This window comes from Corvus kubaryi, unplaced genomic scaffold, assembly GCF_017639235.1.
Source record: "Corvus kubaryi isolate FWS band 111438036 unplaced genomic scaffold, C.kubaryi_AGA036_p1.0 37396, whole genome shotgun sequence".
Classification (NCBI taxonomy): Eukaryota; Metazoa; Chordata; class Aves; order Passeriformes; family Corvidae; genus Corvus; species Corvus kubaryi.
This window is the reverse complement of record NW_024581135.1, coordinates 12,229,790-12,247,442: the sequence shown is the minus strand read 5'-3', so window position 1 is coordinate 12,247,442 and position 17,653 is coordinate 12,229,790. Positions and strand designations below refer to the sequence as shown.

The following is a 17,653-nucleotide window of genomic DNA, read 5'->3' as shown; positions in this document are numbered from 1 at the left end:
CCCAGCTGAAGTGTCGTGAGTTGTGCCATGGCCACAGCTGTGCACTTGGGGCTTCTTCCCTCTCTGTGGCCTTCCTGCCTCACAGGCTGGCACTGCTGTAGCTGGTGCTTGCCATCAACTTGTGCTTTCACATAACAGGCCTTAAATGATAGCAATATCATTATTTAAAGACATTTCTAGCCTCAGCTGTCTTCTCTCTGTTTCTTCACACCATGATACAGCTTTCCTAAACCATTCTGTAAAGGAGTCACACTGTGATCAGGTGATTCCTGAAGATCAATTACAGTCCATTGCTTAATAGAGTGATAAGTGTGCTTTTTTTCTGGTTTCTTAAGGTGTGTATGGGTGTATTGCATATTGTAGAGAAATTTTCTATATTTTTGCTCAAAAGTAATCTCTGAAACCTCATGTGAGGTTCTTCACACATCTTGTTCAAATTTATGTGACTTGTTTCATAAAACTTCCGTAACCCGAGTAGCACCTAGAAATGAAGTGTCTTCAGGTCAGAAACAAAACAGCTGCACAAATTCATATGATGTTTCCAGTCTGATTATGACTTCAGTGTGTCACCTGCAGGACAGATGGGTTTGTGTTGGTTGTGAATAACCATAGGTGCTGGCTGTGAAGCTTTGCCTAAAGGCATGTGCACTCTGGACATATTTCTTGCATCATTTGAAAGTGATGCAAAGGTCCTGCTCTTCTGCAGTATTGTTATCATCAGGTCAGTGGGTACTGAGCCATGAGCTGGCAGGAACTAGCTGGAAGGAGGCTTTCTGTTGTCTTTGCATTTGTTCACACTCTGGCCTGTAGGACTGTTGCAGTGAAAAGGGAAGTGGGGGCCCTGATGAAGTAGGATTGGGGGGAAAAAAGGGTCTGACTGTTTTAATTCTAGCTCTTTCTTGGCTGCAGGCTTTTATTTTAGTGGTCGAATTTCTTCAGCATGTCTGACACTCCGAAACGGTAATGTGGTTTGGATGGGTGTTCACTAAGAGTAAATCTGAAGCTTAAAAATGGGTTTAAAATGAACCATATTGAGCTGTTTGGAATTTATAAGTCTATTTGCCTTTTTTTTTTTTAACTTTTTTCCTTGCCAAAGAAATTTTAATATCTTCTCAGGCTGTTATCTCATCTAGAGCCCTGGACAGTGAAGATGGAAAGGTTACTGTCTGCATGAGAAACATGACTGAGCATAAAAAGGGAGGACATAAAGGTTTTAGGTTCAAAATAATTGTCAGTGTTGATGGCATGGTTTGTAAGAACTCTTTTTTTTTTTCTTAGTATTGCTCTTAAACTGCCGGCAGTTGTTGTAATCTCAAACTAATGAATTTTATCTTGCCATTCTGTGTTTCCTGAAATGTTACATACAGGAGTAAAGTAAAGCACGTAACAGTCTTCCTGTACTGTCCCGCTTCAGACTCAAAACAGAAAGGGATCAGCTGAAATTGAGAGGCTTTTTTGGGAGTGTGGTGCATGCAGTTTCAAGCATAATGAGTATTGACATTTAATTAGATACAAGTGTCATTTATAATAGGCTTCTCTGTTAGCTGTGCCCTTCTTCTTGGGGGCAGGGAGGAGCAAGGGAGGGAATTGTCAAATTGTCCAAATAGTTTATTTTTCAGAGGAAATAGTTGCTTGCTACAGTACTATCTCAGTAATTTGCTGTGTTCTGGTGTACAGCCTCCAGCTGTCTCTAACAGATTTGCCACTATCCTGTGTAGAGTGACTGAACACTCATTAGTTATTATTTTTACATTAGAAAGTATGAAAATCTGGGAGTGACAGAGCAAGGTGTTTCATCTTTAACCTGTGCCTCTATTAGTAATTATGTGATTTTAACAGCAAAAATCTTGCTTGATATCACACAGCAGTTGTTCAGATTTGAAACCCCTTTTCAGAGAAGTAGATAAAAAGCATTATTCAAGGATGTCTTAATTTAAAAAGAAGTCCTTGAGTAATTTTTTAACTGGGAATACTTACTAATTAGGCATCAAGACTGCACTGAAATCCACAGCCAACCCCGTGAAATCCTTATGTTCATAAAATGAGATGCAATAACAATCTTAGAAACTTACCTGAGTAAATGGCTAGAGTATCAAATTAGTTCTCTGCTACTGGTTCGTGTATAGGAAAAACTGATGGTGGAGGAGAGGGCTAAATTCAACTTCTTTTCTCTCAGCTGTTGAGCTTTGGGCCCAAAATTTTCAGAACCTGTCATAGATACTTTAAGAACCGATGCTTTTTTTGTTATATTTGGCTCTTCCTATGATTGAGGATTGATGATGTGGAAAAGGAGGATTTAAGAGTACCTTATTCATTGAAATGCAGGTCAGATAATGGATATTTTGAGGAGCACATGAGTACGTTTCTCTTTATGGCTTTCAGAAGTGCAGTAGGATTTTCCTTTGCTGTTCTGTGCTTCTGGCATCCATGAGGGATTTGATCAAGCAGGTCAGAGTGTCTGCAGATAGCAGAAATCTTGGAGGAATGTGTAGAAGCAGCTGCATATCAACTAAATATGTGTACTGTTTTCACACAGGAAGCGTGGAGACTGCTCAGGGTCAGGCTGTAAGGAAGGATGCAGGACCCCCTGACCCGGGAGCAGGAGAGTTTGGAGTCTTGGAACTGCCAGCCCCATGCAGGTACCAGGCTAAAGAGAGCACAGTCTGGTTGCCCACCAATGGAGCAAAGCTGGGGAGTCAGCTTCCTAACTTCCAAAGCCAGTATCTCTTTGTATCCAGTGCTCTCTTTCCACAACTGTCTGGGAATGCAGTAGCACTGAAGAATCACTGGCTGTAGTTACATTGCGCAGTCCCAGTAACTGTCCCAGTCGGTCAACAGTAAAAATGTGATATCCCTCTTTTTCAGGGAAGTTTTAGGGAAAGTTTAGTAAATGGCCATATGATAACTTTTCAGGAGTTACATGATCTTCCTTAAGTAGAATGAATGTGGTCAATTTATATATAACTGATATTATATAAACTTAGGAATAAAACAGAAGGGTTTGATAGAGCCTGGAATCACTAATCATGCTGTTGCCTGGCTAGAAGTCTTGCTGGAAGCCTTGCACCTGGTGACTGCAAAGTGAAATAAGCCAATGTTTACATATCAACTTTAATGAATGATGGATACTTTCCATTATTTGGTCAGCAGAAAGCAGGAAGGAATCACAGAATCGTAGAATATCCTGAGTTGGGAGGGACCTGCAAGGATCATCGAGTCCAACTCCCATTGGAACAAGTTCAGGATTGTAGTGCATGGGTCGATTCACTTAAATAAAAGTGCATTTCTACTCTGCTTTTATTTATAAGGAATGTCCTGAAGCTGTGTACTGTATCAGAATTGCTGAAAGCTTTCAAAACAAATTTTAGATAAAAAATTCAAACCTTTTCTTTGGAATTAATGTGGAATTCCCTCAAAAACATGCACAACCAGCTGATGTTTAGCATTTTCAAACTAGTTTGGATTAAAACATTTTATGTGGTGTCACTAGCATGTTTTCAGTAAATGTATGTGAAGATGGGCTCTAGGCGTACCCCAGGGTTTGTTTGAATTGCAGTATGTTGTATTACTCTGTTTAAATCTTCAAAATTGTCTTTGTACTTTTAATAGGGTTTTTTTTCAGATAGATATAAGTATAAAATTAGGTTGCCTGGATAATGTTAGTAACAATGGGATCTGCACATATTCAAGCTGCATCATGTTATAAGGATGTGGGTCTTCTATGAGTCTGACCTACTTTTCTACTTCTTGTAAGAAATTCATGTACTGTGTTGGACCCAAACGAGCAGGTGGGCCACAGTGCAAATCCGTGCCTTCTGGGTTGCTAAAATAGAAGCTTCTAAACAAATGGAAATCTGGCAATGCGTGAGCTTCTTTAGCTGCTTTAGATGAGCCATGGAAAATGAAATTTCTCATGTCCTTGCATGCACATGTGCCTACAGTAATGTGTTAAGGTGGTTGTTTTTCTGTGCATTACATCAAGAGTTCTTCTAAAGAAAGTTCACATCAAGTCAGCAAATTGGCTGCACTCTTGGATAAATTAAATTTCAGTTAATTACCTGCTTAACCAACTGCTTATTTATTAAGCTGCTTAAAATCAGTTAGTTTATTGTAAGCCCAAGCAAATTGTCGTTATACTGTATACATTTACATAACAGAATAAAGGATGCCGAAAATTCACTTGCGAAGCTTCTGTATGCTCTTTAGTGCCCTAACCAAGCCAGTATTGCAGGAATGTTCTGCCCTTTGATAGGGAACACTCCCTGGAATTGCTTCACCACTTGAAACCTGAGCTCAGGCAGGAAATGTACAACTTACTCCCTCCACAGACCTGAGAGGTAAGTGGAGTTACATTGCACAAGTTCTGTCCTTCTCCAGTTGCTGTAGCAGCATGTTCTTTTGATTGTTAATTCACACACCTAAATATTACATGCTTATCAGAAGACACTGAAAAATTAAAAGCAGAAAATCTCCGTCATATGCGAAGATTAATCTTAAGTCAAATTTAAATAATCCACCTGCATGTATAGAAATATTTTAGCGTAAGTGGCCAAGGCACTGCCCATGGCATGGATATGCACACACACTAGTACCTTGCTTAAGTTAACCTGCTGTTTAAACCAGTTGTTCTCAAACTGGTTTTTTGGTTAAGTCTCAGCTTTTGTTTTTATTTCTATTTCTTTTGGGGATGCAGATTTTACTTTGTAAATCAGTCCTCTATTTATTCCATACTATATTATATTTAGCTATAATATTTTTATTGCAGAAGTATGCAATGAGTGTAGCTGAATTTCTACCAGATTTTCTCATTTTATATATCAGTATTTGTTAGGAAATCAGCTATAATTTGTCATCTTATAAGCAGTAGGTAGCCATCTCACTATTAGTAAGTTTTCAAAATATACAGCAAGAATGGCAGTATGTGTTTGGGAGACATAATACTGTCTGTGTTCTTGGTGCATGTATTGCTGGAAGAAAGAAGTAATGAAGATGATATGGATACCATTTGGGGCCAATTACGCTGTAAAACAAGTGTGTCAGTAAAACCAGTAATTGCAGGGTCTATCTGTGCTTAACAACTGTGTCCTTCTTGTTAAGTGTGCATGTGCTGATAGAGGCTTAAATATGGGTGGTGTGCATATGATTGGCCACAAAGCAGTTCCGTGTAATAACCCTGGCAGATCTTAGAAGGAGGAGTATTTTTGAAAGTGTATGTGATGGTGAAGTGTTTTAACATATTCCCTACATAATTCCATAGTTTCTTTGCTGATATGTAGGGAAAGAGTAACTTTGAATGTGTTTTTCAGAAGACAGTCTTTGGTTACCTTCCTCTCTATCACTTTCATGGCTGTTGTATTTCCATTTTGTAGATGCATTTCAGGATTTCAGTCATTATTCTTGTAAAACTGTGTTCTGTAGTTGCAAAAACTTAGTTTCATGCAAGAAACTTGTCTGTTATGAGATGGTGGTTCCAACTACTGTGTATTTTATGTGGGACATGGAATATAATGTTTCAATGCATAATCTGAAAGTACAAAACATAGTTTCTTAGTCCATGAAGAAAACATTTGTGAATGACTTATGTCCAGCATGGTGGGAATACGAGCTTCACACCAGGAAGATGCTAAACTCCACACTGTGGAACAGCATGAGAAGTGTGTGTGTCCTATTTGTTTCTTTCCTCCTTAAAGTGGAGAAGGCGTTGCCCTTCCAGTCTGCGAGCTACATGAACTGTTGTTCTGGCCCAATATAGTTGCTCCTGTTTCCATAGCAAACTCATAATACAGTGCCTTCTTTCTTGAGTTTGATAATTTCATTTATGTACATTGAGAAAAATCCAGTCGTTGTCTAACTATGCAGTGGTTTTTGTTTGGCTGGAGCAAGGATGATCTGTGTTACAGCAAGAACTGTGATAGATCTGCAGGTTGGGTCTGTTGAAGGGACAGAGTGAATGCTTTCATGGTGTTAAAGGATTTTGAGGGTCACTGAGGGATTATGTTCTTTTTGCTCACTCTTACGGATTTGTTGCTGTGTCTGAAACTCAGAAGTTTTCTGTCTAGTTTAAGGCGATGATGAGGAAGGAAGAAGTATTGCTGGTCTTGTCTTGATCAGCAAATAAGACAAGAATAGAGGAAAGAACAGAAGAAAAGGTGAGACTTGCCTTTTTCGTCTCTTAAAACATGATGGTTTCTAGCTTTTAACAAGTCTTGGGGTTTTTTTTCCCTTCTGCTGCAAAACTGTATTGTTAAGTTAGACCCTCCTAGCTCACTACCAAATGGATTTGTGAGGCCTGCAGTACTTACTTGAAAGCTGACCAGTCCTTTGTGCACTAGTGTTTGTATTTGTGGAAAAGTGCTCTGAAGATTACACTCACTGTTTCTTGGTTGATTTGTTACTTTTTTAAATCCTTGTAAAATATGCCTGCCTAAGGGTTGTTTCTGTGGTTTGGAGAAACTGGTTTTAATCTAACTGTGTGTTTTTCTGAAACCTTCTTAGTTTCAGGTCAGCAGCAGATACCATCCTAAAATCTTGGCAGTAGTTATCAGTTCTGCGCTGATAATGCCAACCTTTCTGCCATTATGATTGGTAAGGAGCTTAGCTTTTAGATTGTGTCTGTGTGGCAAAACACTGTTAAATTTTATGTGGTTGGCTCGGATCACTGGTATGGAGGTTCCTCTTCTCTGTTTAAGGTTGTCTCCTGCTTTATATTTTTGACATCTGTAGCAGGTATAGCAGAAGCAGCCTATCCACGAGGAGTTGTCAGATGGACTTTGTTCTTAGGCTTTACTTGAGAGCTTTAATGTTTGCAGCACAATTTTGCATAAATTGGTCATTAAGACACTGTCGTAAATTTAGCAGCTGGTGGCTTTATCTGGTGTCTGTATCATTCAGTTTGTCATGTTAGTTTAGGAAAACAAAAATAAACTTGCTGTAGTTCTATGTGAATACAGCGTTGCAGTTCTGAAGCCAGAGTGACTGAGTAGCCAAAATAAAAAAGCTGTCTGGTGAGGAAGCAAGTACTGAAAATGCTGGGTAAGTCAAAACTGAAGCATTTTGCAAGGATGGATTATTATCAAGAAGATTTTTTTGTCTGAGGTGTGTGGTCATACTTAAAGTGCTGAAGATGTGATCTAGAAAAGCAAAATATCTCAAGGGATTTTTAGGGGAGTTGCTCAGGAGGTTGTATGGAGGCAGTGGAAAGATGTAAAAAAAAAAAAAAATCTGTGTAAGTCCCAGCTTGGATCTTGGTCTTCCACTTTCCCATGAGAGCCTATGTATCTAAGTTACCAACTTTTTAGGAGGGATTGATCTTTCATTTCTTAGCCCTCCCTCTTTGTTTATGTATATAGGGGCGCAGATACCTTTTATGATCCATGCAAGCTCTCTAATTACTACTGGAATGTTTGCTGTCCTCTGCTAAATTCTCCTTTTTTTTTTTTTTTTTTTTTTTTAAATCGTGATATGTTCCCTTCCCCCTCCTCAAATGTGAAGCTAATGTGTAGATGTGTTTGAAGGCTTCATAATCGTATGCAAGATAAGGAAAATCAATCATTTTATATTCAGTTTTGAGAATAGCTGTGTTCTTTTACTCTAGTCATAAGGTATTTTATGTCTCAACATATTCTCTACTTAAGTTATGAAACTTTGTTTGCTTACACCCTTGTCAAAGGATGTAGAAATAGTTTGCTGAGTGTGTAATTAAGTGAATTACAGGCCCTGATCCTGTGAGGCACTTAACAAAGTAGCTGGTATCACTGGATAGAGCTGATAGTTTCAGGTGGGCACATAAGGACTGTGCTGGACTGGGGCTGGATGATAATCGTCAGTATCTTAGATTTGAAAAGTGAAAGCAAATTCTTGCATTTTATTTATCGGCTCTCAGCACAGGATGTAGACTTGTGATAGTCACGGTTGCTTACTGAGAGGATAAGAATTGTTTGTGCTCCCAAACTAGATGTGTAAATCCAAACAAATTGACATAGAAGATTCAGTATTTGACAAACATTAAACTATTCATGTTGTAATTTTAAAAAAAGGGGGGGAAAAACAATGCTGATGTTTTTGTTACCACTGTGCATTCTCATGTTTAATGATTTTACAGTGAATGCACAGGCCTTGATGCAGAATAATGCATCAAAGTCTTGTGTGTTTGCTGTTTTCTTTTTCTCTATAAAGCTTTTTATGTAAGCATTTTTTTTGCTGTTTTGCACTGAAATTAGTTACTTAATTGCATCTAGTATCGGGAAGCTGGTAGCCATGATGCCCAACAATTCCAATACTTTTTGAATTGAAAACGTTGTTGTGAATCTTTAAAAACAAACCAAAAAAACCCAACAAAAAAACAGCAAACCCACAAAACAACCTTAAGATAGGGAGGGTGTGGACAATGGGCAGAAAGTAAGGGACTGGGTATTTTGGTATAAGGTTGTGTTGTAACTTGTAATACATTGTTTTGTTATTGGTTACTGTGAATTTAGTATTCATTTTTCTTTTGTTTATAATGGAGTTTTTAAATAATGAACTTGCTGTGTGTTCACCTTTCTTTGAAGTGAGACATTCTTGCATTTGCATTTTTTGGGCTCTTATTAAATATTCTGTTTGTTTTGCCTGTAGACCTGTGTGGACAGTAATGACCGCACGTTTCCGATTGCCTGCTGGCAGAACCTACAATGTACGAGCATCTGAGCTGGCACGAGACAGGCAGCATACGGAGGTGGTCTGCAACATTCTTCTCCTGGATAACACTGTACAAGCTTTCAGAGTTAATGTAAGTAATGGGTTTATTGCAAATCAGTATCTGGCTTATTGCAAATCAATATCCCAGGCTTGCTGTCCTTTGCTGCATTTGGATGGCTGGAGTTTGACTTTCAGTGTTAAGTAGCGAATAAAAGGGGAAGTTGTGTTCAGGCAGGCATGCTTGTACACGTCCACAGTGTTACTGTGAACTTAGTCATTCTGGCATCCTCTGTAATACTAACACATTTTCATTTCAAAATCCAGTGTACAAAGCATAATTTATTTCTAGTAATTCTCTTCATGGATTAAAGTTGTCCAGTGGAAATGGGGGACAGTTTTGCCATTGAGTGGAATGAAGCTTTTGTTCTGCTGTATTTTGGTTTTTGTATTTTGAGCCACGAGTAAGGTGGAGTGGGAACTCTTCCCAAAGCTGTGTAGCTGACTGTGTTCAATCACCTGTATGGTTATACTTGGTCACAGCTACCATCTTAAAGTATCTCCCTGCTCTGCTTTTTTCAGATAGTATTCTTCTTCTGTGATTTCCCTCACTTAAGCTCACCACCTTCTACTACACTAATGAGAATGGCAGGAAGGAAAATAGAAAGGTGGTTGCTGAATACTGTTGCTGAGAACTGCTAATGGAAAAAAATCAACAACTTTTATGCATGACCCTGGAATATAAAATGGGTTATTCATCCCATTTTCTAATCTGTAATCTTGTTAAAGAGTTAAAATGAAAATGTGCATGGTGCTGTGTATATGTTATACAAGTACAACCCTTTCTTCCACTTCTTGAGGAAAAAAAACCCCATGAAAAATTGGCAAGGACCTCACAAGAAAACATTAAAGCATTTAAGGTCATCTTTGTGTGAGGAGAACCAGAACTCAACAGGAAAGAAGCTGTAGGTTTTCCTGTGGTAGTAGAACTCTACTTTTACTTTTTAAGCTATAGAATTGATGACTTATATGGAGAAAGGTTGAATAATGCGATGGTAAAAGTAAACAGGTGGCATGATTATTAAAATTTTTCCAAAGGAAGTTGAACTTCAGCAAATGGAGTGTATGAGTATCAAATAAGGCTGTGAGACTTCAGATGGGAAGTGAGGGAGAAAGTGAAACAGTTGTCAAGTCTACGTGGACAAGTCTAATTCAGACAATTTGAAAAAGTTCTGATGCTCAGTAATTATATTGAATTCTGATATCCAGTGTTCAGTAAGGGTATTGATATATTTGAATGTTTCAGGGAAGATTTGTGAGAGGGATTGCATTTTGCAGTTCTGTAGTCAGTGGTTAGAGCCTGCATCTGCTCATCCAAAGTGAAATCTGTTACCTGGCAAAAACTTGTAAGGATCCGAAGTCAAGAGGCTTAAGGTTCAGAGGCAGATCTGGTGGTTATTTGTTTTAGATACATCAGTCAAGATAGAAGGGTTCAGGATATTCTCTTGAGGCATTTTTGTAGTTCATTCAAAAAATACTTAATTTTTCAGGACTTCTGAGTAGTAAAGTGTGGGAATTTTGGATGATGGAGCTGAGGGATGAATGTTCAAAGACTAATTTATCAACATCAAGCCTCATTTCCCTTCTGGGGTAATTTTTTCTATATCCTTTCCCCTTTTCTGTATCGCTTAACGTCTCATCCTTGCTAAGAGTTTCCCAGTCTATACTGCCTGCCAAAATGCAGTATGTGCAAAATGTAGTTGGATATAAAGCATTAGAAGTGCATAAGAAGTTGTAAATGTTGTCATCTTTGCTTTCAGGTGCATGAGTTCTCCATTAAAGTATCTGTCTTGCAGTTTTTTCTTACAAGGAAAATAAGAAGTGGGTAAAATAAGGAATAATTGTTGGGCAGTCGGTATGGGAGATGTGCTTCTCTTCGATCTAGGTGTTCAAAAGCTGTATGTTTTTAGAGGACATGAGTGCCACTCAGAAAAGCAGAATCACCGGGTATAAATCCTCAAATGTCTGTTCTGTGTCTCCCAAGAAAAAAATTATGTAATATGTTCTTACCACCTCCCTAGTGTACTAAATATTTTAGTTGCATGGATCATGCTTTACTGCTTATACAAATCAGCCTGCAAGTTTGTCTGTTAAAACTGAGTCTAGGGAATAAAAAGTTCCTTGGTGCTGAACATTCTGATCTCATGTCTTAGCCTCAGTCTGTTTTTTCACAAATAGGGAGTAATAAAGTATTCATTTGTAGCAAGTGTAACCTACATGATGTACAGGTTCTCAGGTTTTATAGCTTTGTTTTACTTTATTGTGGTTGACACTATAGTTAGCCATAAATATGTATGGAATTGTTTTCAAAATAGGAAGAACAAAGATAACATCAAATAAATTAGCGCTTTTTTTTCCCCTCCTGGTGATTGCTATAGGTATTCTGTATGCTAATGATTGTAAAACTTAATCATCTGGAGGATGCAGTGGTGTATTAATAAAAATGTACTCAAATGCTGTTTCTCCAACAGCAAATGCTAATTCTCCAACAGCAAAGTGCTGATCACAGGCTGTGTCTCTTGATAATATATGTGATGTTCTAAGTTCACATTTCAACCAGCCCTTTCCATTGATCTGCAAGAAAGGCACCTTTGTGCTAAGCCTTACCTTGTAGAGAGCGTAACTAATCAAACCACATAATCCCCATGGATTGTAGCCAGACAAAGGCTGCATTCGTTCCAGGCAGAAGAATCAGTTGGAATTAACCTGTGCATATGTTTGAGGAGTAGAAATCCCTTCTCTAAAATGCTCTGCTTACCAAATAAAGAATCCTGAAAAGTAGACTTCAATAGAACACATAGCTGGAAGAAAGGAGGCTGACGTAACAACATGATCAGGATGATTTGCATCCCTGTAAAACTGTTTCTTCAAGATCAAATTACTTTAATTTGTTTTAATTGCTTGTTTAAACAAAGTATATCTTTTCCATGCAGGCTGGGTTACTTGTACTCCCTGAAAGCCAGTACACCGATAACACTAGGGATAACACTAAACTTGGGGGGAAACTAAGTCAAGGTAGATGGGATGGGTTGTTCTGTGGGCAAGGTTAGTGGTCATGGACAAATGTTTCAATATGGAGCCTTTACTATCCCAGAACTTTCTTCAAACTTAATGAATTTACACTCTAATGGAAGTAAAATCTGAAAACCTGTAAAATAACTCAAATGAAACAAGAAAAGAACCAACCAAACAAAAAAACCCCATACCACCCCCTTATAATTTTAGAAGTTAAAATTTTTAATAATTTAATCTCCAGTGTTACTTAATTACTTGCGCTTTTTTCTTTGACAAAGAAAGATTAAAATAATAGCATCAGCTGTAGAAGGAAAGGAGACAGTTGTGCAGTGTTAGGGAATGCACCTCCCGGAGCAGCAGCCCAGGCATTGCGGTGAGCTGCGAGGGGAAAGGTTCCTGTGTTGTCAGTAGTGAGGGAGCAGCATAGCATCCCACAAACACGTGAGCAGCAGAGCTGTGACCTGCTCCAGGAAAGCCCAGAACCTGTCGTCCCCTTCCTCTGTCATCAGAAGTCCAAATTTGTTTGGGCTGATATGGCAGCAATATCTCGTGGTGTTTGCTGTGGATGCAGCCAGTTCTGTTGGCAGCAACAAAACCAGAATGTCAGTAATGCAGAGTGAGAAGAGGGTGGCAGGCATCAAACCTGTGTGACTGCAGGTGTCTGCCTCAATTTTCAAACATGGTGTTTGTGAACAAGTGGCAATCATTTTGCAGTTAGAAATGAATCTGTAAGTATCTAGTGGTACTAGATGATAAATAGTTCATAAAGTACAGTTAACATGTTGATGTCTAGTGTTTAAGTCAAATCTATTCTAAAAGGCCAAAATTTCTGAGACACTCTGCCTTCAGCAATGACTAACAAGTACATATAACTGTCTAATTCTTCAGTTCAGAGAAAAAGTGGATGTTTCCGTGTCTAACTCCTGCAGTTTTGTGTTAGGTAGTTTCCATTTTTCATACATGTTTTCATTATTTCCTATTTTATGAGGAAATAATGTTTAACTTGTATCTACAGCAACAAAGCAGGCTTCTTTTTATGCTCATCTACATGTATTGGGTTTGCTTTTTTATAAAAAAAATCAGATTTTTAAACTTGCTATCATACTTTTTTTTTGTGCAGCTATTCAATGTTATGATAGTATTACAAATATTTTGGATCTTTCTCAACAAGCAGGATTGTGACCTTCACCTGCTTTGGCAAGCTGCAACACTTACATAAATGTCAGAGATGGGTTAAGCTGAGGTCTGGTTTTGCTAGATGCTTATCTTTATTTTGCACTGAGTAAAACACTGTGAACCAAACAAATGCTTCATGTTGAAACCTGTCTTCTCTTACCAAAGTTGCTGCTCAATTTGCAGGACAAATACCTTCCTTGCGGTCGTGAAATGATGTTCTGTATTTCTTAATTCAGACTGATCAGCCAGTTCTAAGCTTTTTCATTAGGAAACATAATGTATTCAAGAAACAATATACATTGTCAGGATTAGATTGGAAAAAGCTACAGAGATGGTATCTGCATATTGTTTGAGGAAGTAACATGTCAGCTGTGGTAATTGCAAGGCCAAACTTGGGTTCCAGACATCTCCCATTTTCTGGTAGTTACTGTTACAAGGTCTTAGTTTGTGTTCTTATTTAAATCTACGTGAGAAAAGTGCCAAGAGGCAATTAGTGTTGCTATGTAATTTTAAAATTAGTTTTATTTGCTGTAAAACCTGAACTGATTATTGGTTTATTTCAAAATATAATAGAAACTCCTAATTTAGTAAAAATTAAAGTGAATGTATTTGGATTGTATATAAAAAAGGCTGTATGCATTTATGCTATTGAACATTTATTGTGTTAAAATCTGTTTTTTTCTGTGCTTGCTTTTAGTAATTTGTGAAGTAAATTTTTCAGTGGTGAACTTTTTAACAATGGTGCTACATTTTGTTAAAGATCAAGAAATTTTCTCTAGCATTTTCAAAAGAAATAAGGTCTTTTGAAAAGTAAATACAGCAATTCTTAGGTCACTTCAATTTAGCCGGATTTATATGGGACCCAAACTATATCCCTTATGTAATTTCAACTTATGTGCAGAGCTATGGGTATGATTGTCCTCCTGGAATTATTTCAAACATAATTTGTGGATAACTCTTCTCTACTTTTTAAATTATTATGAAATAAATTATTGTGCTTCTAGGAGTTTTTAGGCCCAAGTAACTGCCTCTGACAGTTTATTCAACTTCAGTGTAATTTCATCTGAACAAAAAAGTTAGTTTTGATAGGATGCTCTTAGATGTTAACTAATGTCTGGAGGTAGATTTGTAGATCTTTCTCTTACATGGATATTAATGAAATTCTTGCAACCTTATCTTGATCTTTTAGTTACATACTTCTATTTTAACAGATGTAAAGGTAAATTGTTATATAATCTCTATGCAAAGTGAGGTCCTCTGGGAGCAGAACAGCAGGGATTTTTTGTTTTAAAACTCTACAATATCTTACTGCCTACAGTAAACAAGGCAAGATGTATCAAATCCACAGCAGCAGCAATAATACTTGGCACCTAGAAGATTATTAGAAGCTTCTCTGCTTGGTGACAGAAAAGTAGAAAATCTGAGTGGAAAATGTATCAATCATCTCTTTCATATTTCTTCTTGTTTGACAGTTCTTGCAGAATTTTGCTTGTCTTTTGTATTTCAAGATGCTGTGACACTTTAACTTCTTTGGGAAATTCCCTTCAGATTTCACCAAATGTGTTTAGTGAGTCCTGTTGTATTGACACACTCAGCGTTTCAATTGCTGTGTTGGCAGTATTTTCAGGTTAGGCAAAAAATTGCTAGGTACTAAAAACTACAGATTTCTTTTTGTATCATTTTGTGGGTAACATTTGTCCCTGTAGTAGAAATCAAGTTTGTTCACTTGACTCTGAAAAGAAGTGTTACTGTTACTCAGTTAATTTAAATTAATTCATTTAGAGTGAAGTGCTATCTTAGAACGTATGTAAATGACACGTCTTGGTTAGATATTTGGCTGTTCCAGATATCTCTGCCATTAAACTTTGGAAACATTTTCAATATGCTGGTTCATTTAAAATCAGGAATAGATTTTTCAGATAAGGGAGAATAATTTGTACAGACCTGTACATTTGAATTCAGTGACCCAAACAAGATTCTTGTTTGCACCAAGTTCTTTATTAATTCCTGAACTTTTTTTTCTTTTCTGTTTTTCAGTACTCCTTTTAAATATCAAATTTGGCTAATGAAAGGCTTTCAGAAATAATCATGTAGCTAGCTGAGAAGTGAGAAGTTCTTACTGTCAGAAAATGACAGAGAAGAAAAATGATTTCCTTACATATGTTTCAAGAAGAGAGATGAAGCTCATTTAAAAATAGTGCTGCTGGGATACACTTTGTGATATTTAAAATACTGCTGCTAGAGCACATCTGAAAGAATTTTTATGTGTTCTACCTGCCTGAAATATGTATGTCCGGTTATGTATTTGTTCATTAAAGAAAAGGTCTGTATTTGTTCTCTGCAGAAACATGATCAGGGCCAAGTTCTATTGGACGTAGTCTTCAAGCATCTCGATTTGACAGAGAGAGATTACTTTGGTTTACAGTTGGCTGATGAATCTACTGATAACCCTGTAAGTTGACTCTGTTTTATAAGTACAGTTTTAAAAATCATAAGCATGTTCATCACTGTCCTCTGTGTTATTTAAAGAGAGGTAAATAGAAACCATTGCAAGATTGTGCCATCTTCCCCAACTGTGTCATTTGCGAGGGCCTGTATCATCTTGTAGTTGTGATAAAGCTACATGTTAATAGTCACAGGCTTGGAGTAAAATACTGAGTTCTGTGCTTATGAAGTAATACCTTAAAAGGATATTGCGTGTTTTATTGTATCTGTTTGCTAGATTGCATTATCATTGTTAAAAATGGTAAATATGTTTTAAATTTGTTTAGTGGTTTGTTTGTTTGTTTGTTTGTTTTTGTCATTAGGATTTACAGAATAGCAAGGGGATTTTAGATTTTCATGCATGGAGTTTCCATTTCTCGCCCAGATACCTGGTAATCTTTTAACAGTGCTTCATATAGTCCACTATCTGACAAGGGCAGTCATCTCATTACCTTAACAAAGAAGGGACTCCCTTGAAAATAAGTATTTGGAATAGTTCATGAACGTTAATTGAAAGGAAATTCTACACAACTGAAACTCTGTAAATCACCAGTGGAAATAAAGAGATGCAAATGTAACATTTACTGCACTAGCTACAGTGGTACTATGGAGATCATGACTGCATAAAGAACATTCCTTGGATACTTTCTTTTATAGGTATCAAATGGTCAATACTTGTTTTAAAGTGCAATTTAGCTAAGTATTACTCCTTATAGTTCTTTACCTAGTTCTTATTATATGTGCAGCACAGTGATGGGGTCAAAACTTAACCTCCCAACTTGTGTATCAAAAGTCAGCCACATTCACTTGTTGATAGTTCTGGTAAGACATTGGTGGGCTGGCCTCTGTAGTATTTTTATTCTAAACTTTATTCCAGGCTGAAGAAACATACGCAAGCAGAAGAAAAGGCTGAATTATTTTTCAGCTTTGTTCAAGAAGTATTTAATTGAATATCACTCAATATTTTACTCGACACTCAGAAATTTATCTGGCTTTCCAAAGGGTAGACTAGACCTCTAAGCTCTCTTTCTTTTAGTTTATCTGTCCGGAAGCATATGAACACAACACTGTAATAGAAAGATCTGGTTAAGGGTTAGTCTGAAAGAATGACTTAAGTATTTGATACCAGCACATACTTTAAAGATTTTGTATGGTTTTTTTCTCAATATTTTGTCTCTTCAGCACGTATCTAGTTGCCATGAAAACAGTGTGTCAGAGCTAAAAAGAGATGTTACCAGTATTAGTCATGCAAGCTTGAAGAATGTATGGGTTTGACTTAATTTCAGTTTTTGATACGTTTACTTTTACACTTGGTTCATTTGGACAAGGAAACCATACTGGATTAACAAATATTCTAGTTATTTGTGAAATAACACAGCAGAGTATTGCTAAGATACAGTTAATGCAGCAGAAGATAAAGATGATGGGTAAAAGGGGATCCTGCTAATTGAGTGTGAAACCTCCAGCATTGTGTTTAAACGTGGATCTCATGAATTGCAGAAGCCTTGGGTTCTTTTAATAATATTAATATCAAAGTAAAAATCAAGTATCTTTCAACATGTTTTGAAAGATTCTTATATAAAGTTCATATATATCTCTGGCTAGAGTGTTCTTTAAGCCTTTACATTAGTCTTAAAAGTTAATTGATCCTGTATGAAGCTTTTTTTTTCTTAGATAATCACGCTTTTGAGGCTGTATCAAACTGTCTCTTTACTTCCTCTTGAGTTAATTACTGCAAAGATACAGCACATAGATCTAATTATCATTATTTGTTATTCCTCATGAGTAAAATGACACAGGGCTAGCTTTAGATCCATAGTGTGTGTCAGGTAGCTCAGGTACCTGTGTGTTTACTTCCTCCTCCCTCACCTGAAAAAATAAAAAGCTCTGTGGTAAGTGTGAGGGAGTCACATACTGTACAAGGTTAGATGTCTGTCACTCCATAGGAACTGTGCCCATATAACCATTTCCTGAGGCTTGTGGACTTGCCTTGCAAGGTAGCATGAGGAACTGAACAGTATTGATGCCAAAGATGGAATTCGGAGTTAGGTGGACTGTGTTGATATGTACAGAGACTGCTGGGTTGCTGATGGGCAGTGGTTTAAACAACTTGCAGAGCTCTCCGGGCAGCCGTACTTTTATCTGAAATTTGCCACATTGGTTTTTATAAAGTTCTGCCTGTACAAAGCAGTGTTCTCCTGTAGAAATGTTCAAGATGTGGCACTGTTTAGTAAAATTATTCTGT

At 37.3% G+C, this 17,653-nt stretch overlaps 1 protein-coding gene across 7 annotated transcripts in view; it reads left to right on the top strand.

Annotated features, from left to right (window-relative positions):
- Positions 1-17,653, top strand: part of PTPN4 (protein tyrosine phosphatase non-receptor type 4) — a 112,023-nt gene that overhangs the window by 31,507 nt on the left and 62,863 nt on the right. For all 7 annotated transcript variants that reach the window (XR_006018287.1, XR_006018288.1, XR_006018289.1 and 4 more), the window contains exons 2-3: positions 8,614-8,767; positions 15,269-15,376. Coding sequence is in view for 4 of the 7 variants with exons in the window: in XM_042041596.1 (XP_041897530.1) it covers positions 8,630-8,767; positions 15,269-15,376 (246 nt within the window). In the remaining 3 variants the exon portion in view is untranslated. The remainder of the gene's footprint in view (positions 1-8,613; positions 8,768-15,268; positions 15,377-17,653) is intronic.